Source organism: Somniosus microcephalus, chromosome 9 (assembly GCF_052327205.1).
Source record: "Somniosus microcephalus isolate GS21.2 chromosome 9, FLI_Smic_1.0, whole genome shotgun sequence".
Taxonomy (NCBI): Eukaryota; Metazoa; Chordata; class Chondrichthyes; order Squaliformes; family Somniosidae; genus Somniosus; species Somniosus microcephalus.
This window is the reverse complement of record NC_140995.1, coordinates 103,992,628-104,013,895: the sequence shown is the minus strand read 5'-3', so window position 1 is coordinate 104,013,895 and position 21,268 is coordinate 103,992,628. Positions and strand designations below refer to the sequence as shown.

Here is a 21,268-nt window from a genome sequence, read left to right as displayed (position 1 = left end):
GGACACAGGCTTCCAGTCACAAAAACAACCTTCAACCATCACCCTCTGCCTCCTGCCACTAAGCCAATTTTGGATCCAATGTGCCAAATTGCCCTGGAACCCATGGGCTCTTACCTTCTTGACCAGTCTCCCATGCGGGACTTTGTCAAAAGCCTTACTGAAGTCCATGTAGACTACATCAACTGCACTACCCTCAACCACACACCTAGTCACCCCCTCGAAAAATTCAATGAAATTGGTTAGACATGATCTCCCCCTGACAAAGCCATGCTGACTATCCTTGATTAATCCTTGCCTCTCCAAGTGGAGACTTATTCTGTCCCTTAGAATTTTTTCCAATAATTTCCCTACCACTGATGTTAGGCTCACTGGCCTGTAATTCCCTGGTTTATCCCTGAATAATGGTACTACGTTAGCTGTCCTCTGGCACCTCCCCTGTGGCCAGAGTGGTTCTGAAAATTCCTCTAGGGCTTCCACTGTTTTTAGTCCTTTGTATGTGCCAAAAGCCTCCCTTTTTTTCCTAATCCATTCTTGTATATCCCTTGACATCCAGGGTTCCCTGGGCTTGTTGGTTCCACCCTTGACCTTTACGGGAACATGTTGGCATTGTACTCTCTCTATTTCCTTTCTGAAAGACTCCCACTGCTCTGATGTGGATTTTCCTACAAGTAGCTGATCCCAGTCCACTTTGGCCAGATCCTGCCTTATCATATTAAAATCGGCCTTCCCCCAATTTAGAACCTTTATTTCCGGTCCATCTTTGTCCTTTTCCATGACTACCTTAAATCTCACCGAATTATGGTCACTGTCACCAAAATGCTCTCCTACTGACACTTCTACCACTTGTCCGGCTACATTCCCTAGAATTAGGTCCAGTACCGCCCCCTCTCTTGTAGGACTTTCTACATGCTGGCTCAAAAAGCTCTCCTGAATGCACTTTAAGAATTCCGCACACTCTTAGCCTTTCACACTCTGACTATCCCAGTTAATATTGGGGAAGTTGAAATTCCCTACTATAATTACCCTATTATTTCTACACTACCTCTGAGGTAACACATAGGTATGATATTCCTTGAAAATCCTTCTCATCAGGTGAGTACCCACGAGTTCTGTGCTTCACAACTACAAAGCCATGGGCAGCCTCCACTTGGAAGGTGGCACGTCGTCACCTACTTCCTACTCCTTTAGCTCCCTCATGCTCTGTGAATCACCTAGAGTCACATCCTTACCAATACTATCTAAGTTCCCTCTGGGTGAAAGTATCTTAGCTGGTGCATGGGAGTGAAGAAGCAAGTTGATGCCATTGGTGAGTTGCAGAAGGTTGCAGCAGAGGAGCACAATGTTTTAGCATGAGCTCATGGGTGGGCTTGGCTCTGACTTCTTCTCCTTCATCTCCCTTTTCATCATCACCCTTTTTATCTTCTTCATCAGTTATACAGGGCATTGGCGAGACCGCATCTGGAGTACAGTGTACAGTATTGGTCTTATTTAAGGAAGGATGTGAATGCGTTGGAGGCAGTTCAGAGAAGGTTTACTAGTGTACTGGCCTCGCTAGACATGCACCTATCTAGTTATCCAGCAAGTTAAACACTTATTCAAAATAATTCCTCGTGAAGCCGTTTGCTGTTTTGAAGCTTTACTTGAACAAATTTGTGAAACTGTAAACAAAGACAAAGTATTTTTGTACATAAACTGAGTACTATACATTCGATATCACATAAGATATAACATATTTACAACAGTAGAATAGACTAATTGTATAACTAACTAACATTTGGACTAACTCCTGTAACTATTAAATATTAACCTTTTATAAACATAGTGTTATCAAAATACAACACTGACAAAGTTGCTGTCATGCTAATAGACAAAGATACTCACAGATATTGTGTCTGGCCTAACATATGAGCTCAGATTACATTGGATTGTGAAACCCTCATGGAATTCTCCATTACTCAGTTCAGGTTCTTCCTGGGATTCTACTTCCTGGGTCACACAGGAAGAAAGGTGGGAAGGTCAAATGACCTCTCACACAGGAAGAAAGGTAGAAAGGTCAAATGACCCTCTGCTTCATACAAACACACTGCTAACACAATAACCACCACCAGAGGGTGCTATCTGCATGTAAAAATGTCCATAATGTCCAGAACAACTAGACTAATACCTGGAATGGGTGGGTTGTCTTATGATGACTTGATTGAAACATATAAGATCCTGAGGGGTCTCGATAGGGTGGATGTGGAGAGGATGATTCCTCTTGTGGGAGAATCTAGAACTAGGGGTCACTGTTTAAAAATAAGGGGTTGCCCATTTAAGACAGAGATGAGGAGAAATTTTTTCTCACAGAGGGTCGTGAGTCTTTGGAACTCCTCAGAGGGCGGTGGAAGCAGAGTCTTTGAACATTTTTAAGGCAGAGGTAGATAGATTCTTGGTAAACAAGGGGGTGAAAAGTTATCAGGGGTAGGCAGGAACGTGGAGTAATCGGATCAGCTATGATCTTATTGAATAGCAGAGCAGGCTCAAAGGGCCGAATGGCCTACTCCTGCTCCTAATTTGTATGTTCGTATGCAAGTCCACAAGGATGTATCTGTGTTTCTGCTCCTACTCATCATCATCATCTTCCTCCTCATCATCTTCCTCTTCTGTACCCACAGTTGCTGTGGTTGATCTGCAGGAAAGGATGGTAGAAGCAAAGAATGGGTGGCCATTACCCCCATGGGATTACAGAGACAGAAAAGGGGTGAGAGCTTGGGCATATGTGGTGCTTCACAGAGATGCATGGGCGACAGTGTGGGTGTTCAGTCACTAACCTGGTGCTGACATTATGCCACCGACCTCGCCATCTCCCACAGCAAGAACACAGTAACTCTCCATGAGCTCCCTGACCTTTTCCTCATAGGACTTGAGATATTTCAGGTGCCAATTTCACCTGCAACAGGATTTAATAAATATGGGGAAGGCTAACTATTGAGGAGTGTGTGCCAAGTAGCATGGAGAGATGAAGTAAGAGATATGGTGCTGTCAGGTTTTCAAAGTGGACCAAGTGGTTTTAGGGTTGTACATGCAAGTAATTGCTGTTAGGGGAGATTGGTAGACACACTGCAAGTTCACAGGTGAGTGCTCCCTTGCCACCACCCTTAACCTGAGTGCATTGTGAAGGGTTAGCTGTACACTTGTTACTTTTAAAGGGTGAGAGGATTTGTGTCCAGGTCACCCAAGGGAGAGTGCTACTTTGCCTGCTCTGGTCAGGTCATCGAATGTCTTGCGGCACTGGTTTGCAGTCCTGGGGTTGAGAGATTTGCCAGTCATTGATGAGACCACCTCCCATCAGGGGGCACGAGTAGGATTTCTGGCAGGTTTGCTGTCACAGACACCCGGTAATCTGTGTCTCCTGATCTCCATTTCCTCAAGGTGGGTTTGCAGGTTAGAGCCTGAAATTCCTCTCTGCTTGTGAGCCCGGTACTGCTGCCTGTTTGGCTGTGTGTGCCAGCTGCACTTATAGTAGACATTCATGAAAATGGCCACAAAATGATTTATGAGACATGCAGTCAAGCTAGCTGACAGTCAAGTGAGTGAGCCAAGCACTGTTCCTTCCCTGATGCTCCTCCAAGCTGCTGGTGCAGTCTTCATCCTTAAGCTTTTGAAGTCATAGCTTTTTGAAAGCTGCACTCTAATTCTCTAATGCAGCCCAGCAAATTACACCCATTTTAAATGGGATTTATACCGATCACTACTCCAAAGGATATGTAGTTGAGCTAGCCCAAGAAACTCTCGTGAGAATACTTCTCCAGATGATTGGAAGGTGCAAATCTTTATTCTATTGGCGCAAAAATAGCACAACTCATCGTGTCCAAATTCTCCCCCCAACATGTTTAGGACCTTATTAAATCGGGGAGTCAGATAGCCCAACTTTTAACCTGACCTGCCCTGCGAGAATGGGACAGGTTCGGGTCGGTCATCCAGTTTACACCCTGCCTGATCTTACGCTTTATTGACTTTGAGTTGGGCAGGTTAGGTTAGAATCGTGGCAGGTATCTTGAAAGCCCAGTAAATCGCAAGGAGGTTTGTCTAGGCAAAGCTGTTGTATTTTGGTTAAGTAAAATGAGATTTGGAAGGGGTCAAATAAAAACCGAATAAGGCAAAGAGATCAGAACAATTTTGTTTAATTTAATGTAGGAAATATACAAATTGCTGAAGCCCAGTGTAGACTGTGGACCAATTGCAGATCCAAACACCTGTTAACAGCAGTAAATTATCTGTTACAGAAAAAGCCAAATAATTAAATGTATATACTGCACAATTCAACTAGACAGAATATTTCCTAGGATCCTTGAGTGTGGAAATACGCAAGTCTTTAGTTAATGGGACAGATTTACCACTGACAGGCTCTGTCCACTAATGTGGAAGGTGCACATGAGTGCCAGGAAATCTGTCAGAGATCCCCATTAGATGTGTAATGCATCATCTTAATACACTAATGGTCCCAAGCACAATCTTCCATCCATTTAGAATATGTGCTGTGCTCACTCATCAGGAGTGGGCCAAAAAGAGCAACTCCATGTACAAAGGATTTCTTAAAGCGGCAGAGGTTTTCTTGTCTGATTTTTAAAAAAATCTTTTCATTTTCATTTCCTTTCTGTGTTTTTTTTAATGCTGACTTTTGTTCTTTTTTGGGAGGGTGGAGTTTGTTAGATCTGTGGTTCAGTGGATAAATAATTACACGGATGCTGTACATAAACAAATAACAGGTCTTTACTGGAGGAGGGTCATCTCTAGACTGGGGTACAGAGGCATGCGCACAGCTTATATACTGGTGTGGTCACTGCCGGTACTACAGTATACAGGAGCTGTAAAAAGTAGTTCTGACTTAAAGCACATACACTACAATTCCTCCCTTTTTAGATTAATAATACCCCCCTAATATTCAAATAACAATTACATTTTTACATGTACATTCAATAACAAAAGTCCATTTATAGATTCAGTCTTTGGGGCGGCTTCCTGACCCTTTCGGGATAGCGCCTTTCCGGAGGTTCTTGTTCTTGGTGCAGAGGCGATTCTGACCCCTTTTCATCGGGTAGTTCATCGGGTTCCACTGCTACTGGGTCTGAAGTAGATGCTACCGGTATGTCGGGTTCATCCCCAGGTACTCGAGACATGGGATTGACGCCTTCCTGTGACGCTAAGATCTGATCGACGTGGCGTCTCACAATGTTCTCCCCGACATCCACTGTGTACATTAATGGCCCCTGCCTTGTACATATCAGTTGCCACTTCTCTGTTCGATAGTCACGGGCCAAGACTGGTTGCCCTACATTGAAGCTCCTTGTCGGCTTCTCGTTGATGTGCTGGAATTGTTTGTCCTCAACATTTCTTCACACATTTGGTCTGAGCAAGTCCAGACGAGATCACAACCTTCGGTTAAAGAACATCATGGCCGGGGTCTGGTTGGTGACTGCATGTGTCGCGTTTCGGCAGGCTAATAAGAAATTGTCCATCTTATGCTGCAGTGGAATTTCCTCGTCGCACATGGCCTTTATCGCCTTCTTAAAGGTTTGTACGAACCTCTCAGCCAATCCATTGGTGGCTGGATGATACGGGGCGGATGTGTAATGCCTTACCCCATTCCTTTTCATGAATTTTTGGAACTCGTCGGACACAAAATGTGGTCCATTATCAGAGCAGATCTGCTCTGGCAAACTGTTTCTGGAAATATGGTCCGTAGGACTGCAATCGTTTTCTCTGTAGTGGTTGAAGACTTCTTTATCACCTCAGGCCACTTTGAATGAGCATCCACTGCTATTAAGAACATTGAGTCCATGAATGGACCAGCAAAATCAATGTGCACCCGTTGCCATGGAGAGGAGGGCCACTCCCATGGGTGTAGAGGGGCATGTGGTGGTGCATTTTGGACCTTCTGGCATCCTAAGCAGCTCTTAGTTAGGTCTTCGATTTGTTGATCGATTCCCGGCCACCACACATAAGCCCTAGCAACGCTTTTCATTTTCACTCCCCCCAGATGACCTTCATGTAGCTCCTTTAGCACTCTCTCCCTTAACTTGGGTGGAATCACCACTCTGGATCCACACATCACTGTCCCCTGACATACTGACAGCTGTTCTCTTCTGGATGAGAATGCTGGCAACAGTGAGTCGCCATGTGTTGGCCATCCCCTCACCGTCAATTCATATACCCGTGACAGCGTCGGATCATTGCGGGTCTCCTTCTCTATATCCGCGTTTGTTACTGGCAATCGTTCAATTATCGACGAATAAAATATCTCGATAGGGTCCACTGCTGGTGCTTCCTCCACTGTAGGCAGTGGCAGGCACGATAGCCCATCAGCGTTCCCATGCTGTTTCGTGCCTTTATATTCTATTTCATACTGATTCGCCCCTAGAAACAGGGACCATCTTTGTAACCGCTGTGCAGTCATTACTGGCACGCCCTTCTTAGGATTAAAGATGGAGCCAAGTGGTTGGTGGTCAGTCAGCAAGGTGAACTTCTGCCCATGCAGATAATGGTTGAATTTTTTTACTCCCCATACTAGGCTGAGGGCCTCCATGTCAATCTGGGCATAGTTGCGCTCGGCTGAGGTTAGTGACCGAGATGCAAAGGCTACTGGCCTCTCCAACCCGTCTGGGAATTTGTGCGACAGCACCGCTCCAATGCGGTAGGGTGATGCATCACATGCCAAACGAATTGGTAGTGCTGGGTTGAAATGGGCCAACACCTCTTTTGATGTGAGCAATTCTTTACACTTCTGGAAAGCTCGTCTACATTCGTCATCCCACTTCCATGGTACCCCTGTTTGCAGTAGGGTGTTCAGCGGGTGTAATACCGTAGACAAATTTGGTAAGACCTTGTGGTAATAGTTTACCAGCCCGAGGAACGACCTCAGTTGTGACACATTTTCCGGTGCTGGAGCCTTGACTACTGCCTCAATCTTGTCAGGGGACTTATGTAACCCCTCTTCATCGATGATGTGGCCGCAATATGAGATCTGTTTCTGGAAAAACTCGCACTTGTGGCGATTAGCTCATAGCCCATATTCCTTTAATCTGGCGAGCACCTTCTCCAAGTTAGCGAGGTGATCACCGTCATTTTCGCCCGTGACCAAGATGTCGTCCAAATAACACTGGGTCCCTGGAATCCCTTGCAGGACCTGATCCATCGCCCTTTGCCAGATAGCCGGAGCTGAGGCTACTCCAAACACCAGCCGGTTGTATTGATAGAGACCTTTATGGGTGTTGATCGTAAGGTAATGTTTTGAAGCTTCTTCTACGTCCATTTGCAAGTACGCCTGGGCTAGATCAATTTTGGTGAAGCGTTTACCACCAGATAGCGAGGCGAAAATATCCTCAATTCGTGGAAGCGGATATTGCACCGTGTGAAGGACTGGGTTCACTGTCACCTTAAAATCCCCACAGATGCGGACCTTCTTTGGTTCCCCAGGCGTATTACTCAACGACCTCTTCATTACAGGAACGATGGGTGTAGCCCACTCGCTCCAGTCCACTTTGGACAGTACTCCTGAACGTTCCAACCCTTCCAGCTCTGCTGCAACCGCTGGTCTGATCACATAAGGCACTGGTCTGGCCTTCAGAAACTTTGGGCTTGCATTAGCCTCTATTTTAATTGTTGCTGTTATTCCTTTTAGTGTTCCTAGTCCCTCCTGGAACACTTCTTTTGCGTCAGTTAGCATTTTTGACAGTCGTCCAGGTGTGACGTCGTCATCCTTTTTGGCCTCCACCTTCAGTGCCTGTATGGAATGCCAATCTAAATGTATCTTCCGGATCCATTCACGTCCTAGCAGTGGCGGTCCTCCATTTGGCAATACATATATATCCATTTTAGGTATTTCCTGGCCTTTATATGTCACTTTCACCCTTATTTTTCCTTTGGGGTAGACTTTTTGCCCCGTATACGTCTTCAAGACAATCTCTGTAGCTTTCAAGGGTATGTGTGAAAATAGCCGCTTGTAGTCTCTTTGATTTATGACTGTTGGAGCTGACCCTGTGTCCAATTCCATTTCCACTTGGACTCCGTCTATCTTGAGTGTAACCCAGATAGTCTGGTGATCCTCCATTTCGGTTACATTATGTAGTTTCAGACAACCCAGCTCCTTGCTTCCGGAGTCTGTGTCACTTTTCTGTTCGTCTGAACCACTGTCCATCACCTGGTGTACCTTTTTGTACTTCTCCTGTGGAGATTTCTTACTGTTGGTTTTCTTCCCAGACCTGCAGACTCTTGCTATGTGTCCTGCTTTCCCACACTGTCTGCACACTTGGTCCTTGAACCAACAATCTTTCTGGTCATGTGTTGTTCTGCCGCAGCGATAGCACTTCCCTGTTCCATAGGTCATTTCGTTGGTGCCATATTCTTGCGGTCTCCGTTGTATCTCTGCAGCGCCCCTTGCGGCTGCTTCATGTGATACTGCCATATTGAAAGCTTTGTCCAGCGCAAGGTCCTTTTCTGATAGAAGCCGTTTCTGGGTTCCTTCACTTTGTAGCCCACACACAAACTTGTCCCTTAACGTGTCTGCTAGTCCCGCTCCAAACTGGCAGTATTTCGATAGCTTGCGCAGTTCTGTTAGGTACTCAGCATTGCTTTCGTCTTTGTGTTGGTTCCTTTTATGGAACTTAAATCGTTTTGCTATCAGCAGCGGTGTGGGGTTTAAGTGGTCCTGTAGGATTTCTACTATGCTTTCAAAATTCTTGTTTACCGGCTTCTCTGGGGTTATTAGATTTCGCAGTAACCCATAAGTTTTTGCACCCATGGAATTTAACAGAACCAGTGCTTTATTAGCATCTGGCACTTCATTCGCCCTGCAGTACACCTCAATATGTTCCACATATGTCGCCCAATCTTCGACTTCATTGTCGAACGTAGAGATACTGCCACTCTTCGGCATCCTTGGTTGTGCGTTAACTATCCCCAATGGTGCCTCCCGCGCTTCCACTTCGTCTCCGCTGGCACAAAATGGCGTCTCCCGCGCTTTCCTTCATTCCCGCGCTCACCCGTCTTCTCCGCTGCGGCTTCGCAAAATGGCGTCTCCCGCGCTCTTCCTTCTCCGCAGCTCAATGGCGCCTCCCGCGCTCTCCCTGCTTCTCCGCGGCTCAATGGCGGCTCCCACGCTCTCCCTGCTTCTCCGCGGCTCAATGGCATCTCCCCTTGCTTCGCCCCGCGGACCCTGATCAGCCCGTGATCCCTGGCTGTGCTCTGCGCGTTCTTCTCTTGATATTTGTCGACGCCGCTCAGTCTAGAACCCGGCTGTTTCTTACCCTCTCTCCGGTTTGCAGTATTTTTCCTCGACGCCGCTCGGTGATCAACCCCCGGCTGCGCCCTGCTCTCTTCACCCTCTTTCTTACCCCGTCGACGCTGCCCGGCTCTCTCTCTCTCTCTGCCGTCGGTCGGCTCCAGCCGCCGCTGCTCGGGAAGGGTCTGCTCTGGACCTGTCGTCGGTCTCTTACTGCTCGTTGTGGCTGGGGAACCAAGCCCGGCTCTCCACAGCCTCCCCAGCGAAGTTGGATCTCTGCCTGACTGCTGGGCGGTTGCTCGCGGTCGACGCCCGTGTTCCTGGACTCGACTATTTTTAAAAAATATTTTTTTTATGTTGCAGGTAGATTTGCATTAACACTCGTCGCCACTGTTAGATCCGTGGTTCAGTGGATAAATAATTACACGGATGCTGTACATAAACAAATAACAGGTCTTTACTGGAGGAGGGTCATCTCTAGACTAGGGTACAGAGGCATGCGCACAGCTTATATACCGGTGTGGTCACTGCCGGTACTACAGTATACAGGAGCTGTAAAAAGTAGTTCTGACTTAAAGCACATACACTACAGAGTTCTTTTACTTTCCCCTCAGATTTGTTGGCAGCAAAGCAAGAAGCTACTTTTTATGCAGAAACAAAAACTACTGCACGTTATCTGCAAAATCTCCAGAATGCTGAATGATGCATTCACCCTCCACATGGTGGGAAGTCAAAACTAGTCTGAAAATCCAAACTGAGTGAGAGAGTCTCACTCATGTGATGGATGACATGTGATTTGGGCTGTAGCATTGGTGAGAAGCAAAACAGCTGTCACGTGCTGCTACAGTTGTAGCATAAATCACAAGATACTGTGGCCTAGAAATTCAGTTGGTTGCGCCAGCCGGTAGCGCCTTAGGAGGAGTAGATGTCGGGCGCTAGGCAGCTAGCGGCCGGGCGCAGCGCGATCTGCGCCTCGCCCCAACTTCACTCAAGATTTAGCGGCGGCGCAAAGTCTTTGCGCGCGCTCAGCTGCACGCGCAGATCCTGACGTCATTTCCTCGTGCAACGCCCTTTGTGCGCCCCAAACCGGAAATTCAGTCGCTTCGCCCCATTGTGCACTTGGCGCCCCTAGCGACTGTTACAGTGGAACGGTGCTCAGTCGATGCGGGGCGCGGGGGGCACAAATTAAAGGGCACTCCTCCTGCACTATAAAAGGCTGCCATTTCGCAACACTCCTTCTTGAGAGACGGATCTTTGCAGAGAGACCAAGGTAGAGAGCTTTCTGCTTTGGCTCATCACTCGGACCGGTACTTGTGGCTTCAGGCCACAGCTTTCCACTTGTCTTTGCCTTCATTGACATCTCATTGTTTGCCAGCATATTATGGGGGCTGCAATGGGTGTAAACGCTGGCTTTCTCAATTACATCCAAAGGGCTCACAGATGCCGTGAGAGAGTGGCAGCCCTGGCTAGACGGAGAGGGGGCAACAGGCGTCGGCAAAGGAGGCCTTACCCACGCAGGGTATACCGCCAGCAGTTCTCCTATCTCAACATGTCTGAAGAGCAGTGTGTTCGGAGGCTGCAATTCCGAAGGGAGGTGGTCACAGAGATCTGCCACCTGCTTGGCGGTGATCTGCAGCCACAGCTGAGGTGCAGGACGTCTCTGTCGGTGGCAGTGAAGGTGACGGTGGCTCTCAACTTCTATGCCACCGGCTCCTTCCAATCCGCTGCTGGGGACATTGCCAACATCTCCCAGTTCGCCGTGCATTGCTGCATCCGTCAGGTCACCAATGCCCTTTTCAAAAGGAGACGTCAGTTCATCTCCTTCTCCATGGCCCTTGCCAAGCAGCAACAGCGTGCAATGGGCTTTGCAGCATTCGTGGGCTTCCCCATGGTGCAGGGCGCAATTGACTGCACGCATATGGCTTTGCGGGCACCTCTGGAGAATGCAGAGGATTACCGCAACCGGAAGGGCTACCATTCACTGAACGTCCAGCTGGTGTGTGACCACAGGCAGCTCATCCTAGCTGTCAATGCCCGCTTTCCAGGCAGCAGCCACGATGCCTTCATCCTGCGACAGACTTCTGTGGCAGACATGTTCCAGGCCCAGCCTCACCCACGAGGATGGCTTATCGGGGACAAAGGCTATCCTTTGTGTACCTGGCTGATGACCCCGCTCCGTGTGCCCAGCACCCCTGCTGAAGAGGGATACAACGATAGCCATCAAGCGACCAGGAACATCATCGAACAAACAATCGGCGTCCTGAAGCAACGGTTCCGCTGTCTGGATTGTTCTGGTGGAGCCCTACAATATTCGCCGGAGCGAGTCTCCCATTTCGTGGTCGTTTGCTGCATGCTGCACAACCTGGCTATCCGCAGGACTCAGCCACTGCCACCAGAGATTGGAGGACCACCTGAGGAGGAGGAGGAGGAGGAGGACCAGCACAGGAGGGAGGCAGAAAGTGCAAGGGCCGCCCGTCGCCGGCTTATTGAACGTCGGTTCTAGGCCCCCTCTCAGGGAATGGCTGGTGCCAATGTCACCAGATGAATGTAGCCGCTCCACAAGCCCTCAGCCGAGCAGGGCAACCAGGACTTAACCAAAAAACCATGCACAGTGCAATTTAACAACAATCATTTATTGAAAACCTCTGCCCTTCCCACATTACATCCTCATGTGGAGAAGCCCCCTCCAAAAACACAAAACTACCAGTCTCGGCCTTACAAAAAGAAAGAAAGACACCAGTCTCGGCCTTACAAAAACACAACAGGCATTTGAGCATACCTTCTACTTTTTGCCCTGCAAGGGCGATGCCTTTCGCATCCTTGCCTGGCCCCTGCCCGCCCTGCAGCTCCTCCTCAATGGGAGCCCAGTGGCTGCAGCAAGGCTGGGGGAAGGCTGCTGAGGGGCAGATGGCGTGACGGCAGATGCCCTTGGGGGTCGGCCTGCACCAGCTCTGGCCTTGGAGTGGCCGGCTGCTGACTGCTCCAACTCTGGCTGGGCGGCAGCAGTCTGTCCAGCGGCTCGTGGCAGCTGCAATGGCGGCGTGGCAGTGTCGGCTGCAGGAATGGTGCCAACCTGGCAGATCGCAGGTGCTCGCTGGTCGCCTGATACAGTGGCACTCGCACGGGCCAGCACTGCAGCATGCGCAGCAAACAGCTGAAGGACAGACTGCTGGGCTGCTGCTGCGCGGCGGGTGCCGTGGCGATGCCTGGCTGATCCAGCGAGGGTGGCAGCAGTTAGTGCCCGTGTGGCCCTGGTCTGTGTCCGCATGACAACAGCCAGTGAATGGACGGCACGACTGAGCACTTGGCTCGAAGCCGCCTGTGCTGCCGCGAAGTCCTGCAGACTCCTGGCCTGTGCTGCTCCAAATTGCTGCACACTCCTTGACAAAGACTCAATGGAGTCAGGCATCCTTGCCACTGCAGCCATGAGCTCATTGTGCCTGCGCTCAGCCTGGACGGCCATTTCCTCCAGGAGCCGCACCTCCTCTGCGCTCACCGTCGCAGGACTGGAGGCTGCACTCACCCTCTGGGGAGAAGTCCGCAGAGCTTCCCCACCCCTCCCGCGTTGCTGCAGGCCGCTGGGCCCCGGAGCTTCACTCTCCTCCGACCCTTCCCCCCGGCTCCCCTCCAGGGAAGACATGTCCCCTACATCGCCATGGGCTGGCGCGGCTGAGGGTGGCACTGATGGGCCGGCTTCCTCTTCTTCCTCCTCGTCTTCCGAAGGGCTGACAGTGGCAGCTTGAGGGCCCGCCTCCTCACCTGACGATTCACCATCTGAAAGCAGGAAGGCACAAGAGTAGCTTTAGAGTGAGGACAGGGCGGCAGCGAGGGAGGCATGAGTGCTGCCATTCACCGCATTGGTCGGACAGTGGCAAAAGATGCTGATCTCATGCGCAAGTGGAACGAGAGAGGTCCAAAAGGTGATGCCCTTACCATTGGTGCCCAGAACAGGGTCGGCATCTCCACTGGCGACGGGGCCAATCAGCCGGCCTGCCATAATGCGCTCCACACGCTGGTCGAGGTCGGAGAGCTCTTTGAGGTCAGGACGGCCTCCCCCAGTCTCAGTTCGGTTGCGCCGGTTGTGCGCCACCTTGGCCTGCAAGAGAAAGGACGGCCTCTAAGTACAGTATGAAGCCCTGATCTTGTCTGCACTGCCTCCCATGGTCGAATAGCTTGTACAGTGTGTAGCCCTGATCTTGTCTGCACTGCCTCCCATGGTCGAATAGCTTGTACAGTGTGTAAAGTGCTGAATGTGCAAGTGATTTTCATGCCAGTCCCATAGCTGCTGGATGAGGGCTGGCCATTAGGGCTTTCAGGTCCCTTTGCCCATAAAGTGAGGTGCACATGCAAGGATGAGGAAGACACTGGAAAGGGTACTCACCCTGACAACCCGAGTGAGGTCGTTGAACTTCTTCCGGCATTGCACAGGAGTCCTGGCAACCACGCTGTTGGAAGACACCCTGTTGGAGACCTCCCTCCAGGCTTTCCGGTAGGCGCTGAGCAGCGGCCTCTTGCCACCTTCTGGGAACAGAACATGGCGCCTGCGCTCCACTCCGCCAACCAGCAGCCTCAGGTCACCGTCGCTGAAGCGCTGCGCTCTCTCCCTGGCCTTCTCCATAGCCCTGGGCGTTGTGCAGGTGAAGCTGAAGTGGTCAGGCCTAGGTTGAGGGCTGCAGTGTGCAGGGCGTGGCAGGCAAACAAATCCACCCTCCCCCTTTAAGAGCTGACCGGCGCCAGAGTGTCTGCCGTCAATCAAGAACTCGCCGCACCGGCGCTGCGCCCGGCCTCGGGGGTATCGCTCAGCACCGCCGGCATAGCGCCTAAAGATAGTCGTGCATCGCCTGTTTTAGCGCAGCAGCAACCTCTTGGGGCGATGCGACTGAATATCGGCGAAGGGGGCGCGACTTTGCGCCGGGCGCAAACTTTAGCGGCCGCCCGACTTTACCGCCCCAAAAGTGGCTATACTGAATTTCTAGGCCTGTGTGTGATGGGAGTGTGGTTCTGTGGTATGCTTGTGTGAGTGGGTGAGAAGGAAGACGAGAGATAGTGTGCACAGATTGGTACGAGCCTGAACTTGGAGGATGTGTCTGGCTTCACCTTTCCTGACTCCCTCAACGCTCTTATAAGGCAAGGATGTCCATCATGACCTTCTATAAGGGCTTATAATTTCTGAGACTGCGTGCATCTGAAGGGGGAAGCATCAGCTCTATTTTGGTGGCCCGTGCGTCAATTAGCAATTTTATTCTGTATATATAGAGGTGCAAATTCTACAGCTTCGTTTCATGAAAACAAATTGTTGCTGTGTGGCATAGCAAGTGAACTATGCCAAAACTTGATATTTTATCTTAAAGGAATAAAAATTCGATAATAATGCTATATGGTTGAAATTCTTGTGTATGCTATTTTTAGCACACTGGCTAATGCCTTCTTGTCAAATTTTAAGCCATTTAAAAAAACACACAGGAATCTAAGATAAATCAGCTAACCTGTGCACTAAGAATAGCACAAAATATTTTCAAGCAACCTATCTTTTATTGTTAATTCAAAACAGGCCTATGAAAGACTGAGGAAACGGCAGGCCCATCTAGGGGTGTGGAACCAGAGCATGTTTGTTATACCTTCAGGATACTTTGTAACGATAGGAAAATTTATGAAAATCGATGTGAAATAACCTTTATACAGAAATGGAAAAATATATAATATTTACCAGTAGACGTTCTACTTTTTCCTTTAAATAGAAACGGAGAGAGCGAGAAATACAACAGCAGATGCTGCTGCGAGATGAGGAGACAATGGAACTGAGAGACACGTACACCTCGCTCCAGCAAGAAGTAGAAATTAAAACCAAAAAGCTGAAAAAGGTGAGAAAAAAAGTAAGAAATGACTTAATACTTTATATATTACTCTGTCCTGTATTTTTTCATTAACTGTTTATTGATGTTTTGTATAGTATTGGAAATCACAGTATAAATGAGTTACAACCTGTATCATTACAGTTATACTTTAAAAAAATTAACCTGAAGAATTGTAACATTCAATAACTCCTACCTCCCTTCCACTAAATAATGGGGAATATATATCGAAGAAAGAAATATCCCATGGCATTGCTCATCAGTGCTGGCCACAAATGAGGCTGGAATACAGAGGCAGGTCTTCATGGCAGGGAGCACAGCTAGAGGACACAAACGAGGTCCCTCTGGACACAACAGTTGGGCAGGCCTGTCGAGGGGTCTGGAGCCAGAGCATGTTGGTTATACCTGACGTAATAAAACTCACGACGCACTTGGTTTGAGCATAAAGCAAGGCTTTAATCAACTTGTTTCAGAACATGGAGGTCTAGTTGTATCTCAAGCTCCTTGTCTTACAAAATGTCCCTGGAAAGCTGGGGCCCACGCCCGAGTATTTATACTCCTTGGACGGCGCCACCAGCTGGCCGTCCAGCGTTATTTCATAAGTAGTTTCTTGATGATGAGATTTATAACACTACTTTCAGGATATTTTGTAACATGAGCTGGAATAGCTTGCTACAGGATTAGCATTTCACCTGCCACCGAGGCTACATATCATAGAATCATAGAATGGTTACAGCACAGAAGGAGGCCATTCAGCCTGTCGAGCCCGTGCTGGCTCTCTCTCCCCTGCCCTTTCTCCGTTGCCCTGCAATTTGTTTTCCTTCAGCTACTTATCCAATTCCCTTTTGAAAGCCATGACTGAGTCTGCCTCCACCACCCTTTCAGGCAGTGCATTCCAGATCCTAACCACTCGCTGCGTAAAAAAGTTTTTCCTCATGTTGCCTTTGGTTCTTTTGCCAATCACCTTAAATCTGTGTCCTCTGGGAACAGTTTCTCGCTATCTACTCTGTCTAGACCCCTCATGATTTTGAATACCTCTATCAAATCTCCTCTCAACCTGCTCTGCTCTAAGGAGAACAACCCCAGCTTCTCTAGTCTATCCACGTAACTGAAGTCCCTCATCCCTGGAATCATTCTCGTAAATCTTTTCTGCACCCTCTCTAAGGCCTTCACATCCTTCCTAAAGTGTGGTACCCAGAATTGGACACAATACTCCAGTTGAGGCCAAACCAGTGTTTTATAAAGGTTCATCATAACTTCCTTGCTTTTGTACCCTATGGGCTGGACTTTGCCAGCCAAGACAAGTTGGGGGCGGGACTGCTGGTTTCCGGGTTTTAGTCCCGCCCCTAGCGATGTCTGATGAACAGACATTATTTTCCCTTGATTGGCCTTGTTAAGCCCGCCCTGCGGGCTTGCCGGCCAATTAAGGGAAAGCCGGTGTCAGATGATGTCAGTACATGATACTTCATCTACCGGTTTTCTTAAAGGGACAGGCCCCATAATTTTTTGACAGATGAATTGTCAGTGTTTAACAGCATTGAGGTGCTGTCAAACACTGAGAATCACTGTCCAAAGGTGAGCCCTTGAACCCAGGCTCACCAATGACTCTCTCCTTAGGAGAAAACAGATGGCAGCTGCATGTGAGATTGCAGAAGCCAACTGTCAATTCTCCCGATCAGATGAGACTTCACAGAAACATCAAATCTTGTCACCTGCAGATACATATAAACAGAATAAAAATATTTCTCACTACATTCTCTCACCTGTCATACTTACCTGTGCACAATTGCACCCATCACGCTACCTCTGCAGCTGTCATTTGCACACTTACACTGCAGCAGACCCACAGTTCGGCTCGCTGACCCTGGCGGGGTTTCCCGCCGTCGGGAAGGCCGCATCAGCAGGCAGAAAATGGGGAAAAACCTCTTAACTGCCTGTTAACTACCTGTTAACAGGCAGATAGTTAGCTCTAATCCCCTTCCCGCTGCTAGGAGACAGGTCCCTGCGCGAGTCGGGGAACCGCCTCCCAGGAAGATGGTTTGGAGGCAGGTTGGGAGCGTGGTTGGGACCCGCTCCCAATTTTTCCCATTTTCCCAGCAGTCCCGCCTGCAAACCCCCCTCCTCAGGGCTGGTAAAATCCAGCCCTAAGCCTCAGTTTATGAAGCCCAGGATCCCGTATGCATTTTTTAACTGCTTTCTCAACCTGCCCTGTCACCTTCAATGATTTGTGCACATATACCCCCAGGTCTCTCTGTTCATGCACCCCCTTTAGGATTGTCTTCTCTTCTTCTTAGGCAGTCCCTCGGAACCGAGGATGACTTGCTTCCACATTAAAAATGAGTTCGCAGGTGACTGATTAGTTTAATGCGGGACCTACAGTCTCTTTGGATTGTACCCTTTAGTTTATATTGCCTCTCCTCATTCTTCCTACCAAAATGTATCACTTCACACTTTTCTGCGTTAAATTTCATCTGCCACGTGTCCATCCATTTCACCAGCATGTCTATGTCTTCTTGAAGTCTATCACTATCCTCCTTACTGTTCACTATACTTCCAAGTTTTGTGTTGTCGCAAATTTTGAAATTGTGCCCTGTACTCTCAAGTCCAAGTCATATTAATTATATATATGGAGAGACCCAAAAAATATTGGTGGGAATGCCAGACTGAGCAGAGCATACTCCAGGAAAGAAGCAAATCTCAAGACGTGGACAATTTGGTAGGTAATTTGAAAGACATTTTTGAACATTGTTACAAACTATGGCCTAGAAATTCAGGAGTTTAGCGCTGGCTATTATGGCCTATTTTGATGGAAAAATGTCGGGCGCCTCGCTTCCAGTAGGTCCCGCGGTGGCCGCCATTTTGGACAGGTCGGCAACTCTGCCGATGCCTGCGCTCATTACAGATATTTAGATTAGGCAGATCATGATATCAGTGAGTGTGCAACACTCACCTTGATGCACGATCTGCCATTTTTGCCGTTGCTGCTCCACTTAAAGACCTGCGTTAATCACGACCAGCTGACCAAGCATTCAGTCGCAGGAAGGAGGCTTCAGCAGCGCTATTTAAAGGGATCATCAGCAACAACTTGCAGCTGACATAGTTTTTCAGTTTAACTAGCTCAGTGCAACTTTCTGCAACTCTTGCAGCTTTCTAAACCTTTTTCAAGTTCCTGAGGTAACGGGGAGTGTGGGTGCAAGTGGAGAAGGCTTCTGTTCACACCACTTGATCACAGTCATGGGGGCTCTACTTGCAGTCCCCCTTGCGCTCGAGTATGTTAGGAGAGGGAGCGAAGAAGAGAAGATGCACGCAGAGGGAGGAGGAGGAGGAGGAGGGCCAGGAGGGCTCTCAACAGGAGGCCTTACCCACCTAGGGTCTTCCGAGACCATCTCTTACACTGCTCCTGGCTTAAGTGGAGGTATTAGGAGGCTCTGCTTCACCAGGTTCGTGCTCCACAGACCTACTGCCACTCCCCCAGGGCGGCGCCTCAGCATTCCTAGCAATCTGTTGGAGGACACCTTCTGACACCCTGCAAGCCCCTTTCGACACTCGTAAACCCAGCCACGATGGCAGCAGCCTGAGTTTCCACTGTAGCAGTGAGACGTTGGGTCGCTTCTGCCTGTGCTGCAATGGAAGCTACAAGATTGCCCATCACACCCAGCTTTATCCGTGAGTCCACATGGTCTCTCCTGGAGTTGTCCATCATCTCCATCCTGGAAATCAAGGCTCCAAGCTCTGCGCAGAGCTCCGTCCAATGTTGGAGCTGGACTCCTCCATGCTCCTTAACACTGACAAGAGGCTCTCTGGCAGGCTTGCCATTGCACCTAGCATTTCTGTGTGCATGCCCATCACCCTTCTTCTGAAGGCTGCCCCAACGAGGGCATCACCTGAGTCCTGTGGAGCAGAACTCGTGCGCGAACTCGCCCTCCGGGGAGCTGGTCCCCGAGCTACCTCGTTCCCCTGGCCTGGTTGCAGCCCACTCGTGTCTGGTGACTCACCATGTCCAGATCCCGCCTCTATACAACCCTCCAAAGTCTGCGCAGTGCCATTTTCTGAGCTGGTATCTGCGAGTGTCAAATGTGGTGTCTCTTCTTCTCCTCCTCCTCCTCCATCAGTTTGCTGGTGATGATGAGGAGCAGGTTGTGCTGGTGGCACATCTTGGGTACCTGAATGCAGAAAGGCACAAGGGTCATGTGGTGGCAAGATATCCATGCATACACCATCAGCAACGGTTTCAACTCTCCACTGGCCACGGACTCCGTCACTGCCCCTCCAATGATTTCAAGCACGGATTTCTCGAGGTCTGTCAGGCTCTCTATTGTGGCTTGGCTGCCGCGGTCTGTTGTTACTCAAGTCTGTTGGGTACCAACTTTGCCTGCAAGAGAAAGGGAAGTGTGTCAGTGAGTGTGGTCCAATGTGGGTGATGTGCCAGTCATGATTGAATAGCTGTCAGTGTGTGTGAGGTGTGAGAGATGGGTGTGAGTGTTGCAGCGATAAGTGTGTGAGAGTGAAGTGAAGCCATGATTGTGAGCTCCGAGTGGTGAAAGGTAGAGATTGTTGGTAGGTGAGTGATGGGGGTGTGGTGAATTGAGCAGTGTGTGAGGCTTGTGGTACAAATGGTGGGATATGGCATTTGTTGAAGCCTTCACTCACCTTGACCAGCCATGTGAGGTCATAAAACTTTTCGTGGCACTGTATCCACATCCTTGGGACAACACCGGTGGCCGTGATGGATTGTGCAATCTCTTCCCAAATCCTTCAGGTGATGTGCTTGGATGGCCTTTTGCCTCCCTGTGGGTAAAGGACAGCCCACCTTCATTGGAACACCAGGACCAAGATCTCCAGTGCAGCATCAGAAAATTCTCTCTCTCTTGGGTGCGGGGTAAGTGTAAGTACTCCAAAGAAAGACGGGGAGTCGGACATCTTGGGGAGCAGGGGGGGCAAGAAAAGGAGAGGGTGCAAGAGACAGGAGCCTTAAAGGGGCAGCAGGACAGGAGCGGGGAAACAAAGACGCCAGAAGGGAGTAAGATAGGTGCATATGCACCATTGTCCGAGAGAGAGAAGAAACGGGGAGCAAGGGTCAGCGGTAGAGGTGAGGCCGAAGGGAGTGGCACTGTTGGAGAAACCGTGATAGCAGGAAGACTCTCTCAGGGAGATTATGGGCTGGATTTTGTCACAGGGCGGGCTGGGGTCGTGTCATCCGCTTTTTGTGTTATCCACCCGATTCCAAATTGATGTGGGAGATTGATGCGATTTTCACATAATTGGGCAATTGAGTTCCAGCGTGTGGGAACCCATGGCCCAATTAGTTTTTTCAGTCTGAAACTCGCCTCCGATGATGTCATCATTGCTGCTGCATTTAAGGTCTGCAAGAAGCCTTGCCTCTTCTGCAGACTGCCAACCTTTTGGCCTTTGCAGTGAGAGGGACCTGGAGGCAGAATGAGCAGCGGGAGACCTAAGTCTGCTCCCAGATTTGATGACGTCGCCCTGCAAGATTTGGTGAAGGGAGCAAGAGCTAGTAAGGAGGTGCTCTTCCCTTCTTCAGGGAGGAAGAAGCCTCCCCAGCAGACGAAGGCTGTGTGGAGCCAGGTGGCCCAGGAGGTCAACTCATTGTCGATGATCCGCAGATCCTGGCTTCAGTGCAGGAAGAGGTTTCATGACATTCTGCGCACTGGAAAAGTGAGTATGACTTTGCCATCACCCTCAATCTGATCCCCATTGCCTCTCCTCACCAGCACTCAGCTTTAGCAACCTCTTCCTCCACATCCCACTTGACACTGACATCCCTGCACCCTTACCCATTCCCTCTCTTTCTATGGTCATATTCACCTAACTATTCGAATATGCAGCCCTCACACTCCCAATCACTGTGATGCTATGAAAACAACTTACAAAACACAGGGAGGGCCCTTGGTCTTGCCAACTCACTCTACCTTTGTCTCCTAAGCATCTATGCTATGGAATCTCTACACTCACTCCTTCATTCTCACTCAAACTCCACTTGTCTCCCTCATTGCAGGAAAAGAGAGCTCACAATAAGAGGGAAAGGGCAAGGACAGGAGGAGGGCCACCCTCAGTAGCCCACCTCACCCCTTGGGAGGAGGCGGTCCTGGAGATCGTGGGACTTGAGGACGACGCGCAAGTGGGGGATGGACAGACG

At 49.4% G+C, this 21,268-nt stretch overlaps 1 protein-coding gene across 3 annotated transcripts in view; it reads left to right on the top strand.

Annotated features, from left to right (window-relative positions):
- Positions 1–21,268, top strand: part of kif3ca (kinesin family member 3Ca) — a 376,933-nt gene that overhangs the window by 274,633 nt on the left and 81,032 nt on the right. For 2 of the 3 annotated variants that reach the window (XM_085996947.1, XM_085996946.1), the window contains one exon: positions 14,998–15,132. In XM_085996947.1, the coding sequence (XP_085853073.1) occupies positions 14,998–15,132 (135 nt within the window). The remainder of the gene's footprint in view (positions 1–14,997; positions 15,133–21,268) is intronic. The other variant, XM_085996948.1, reaches the window with a different exon arrangement.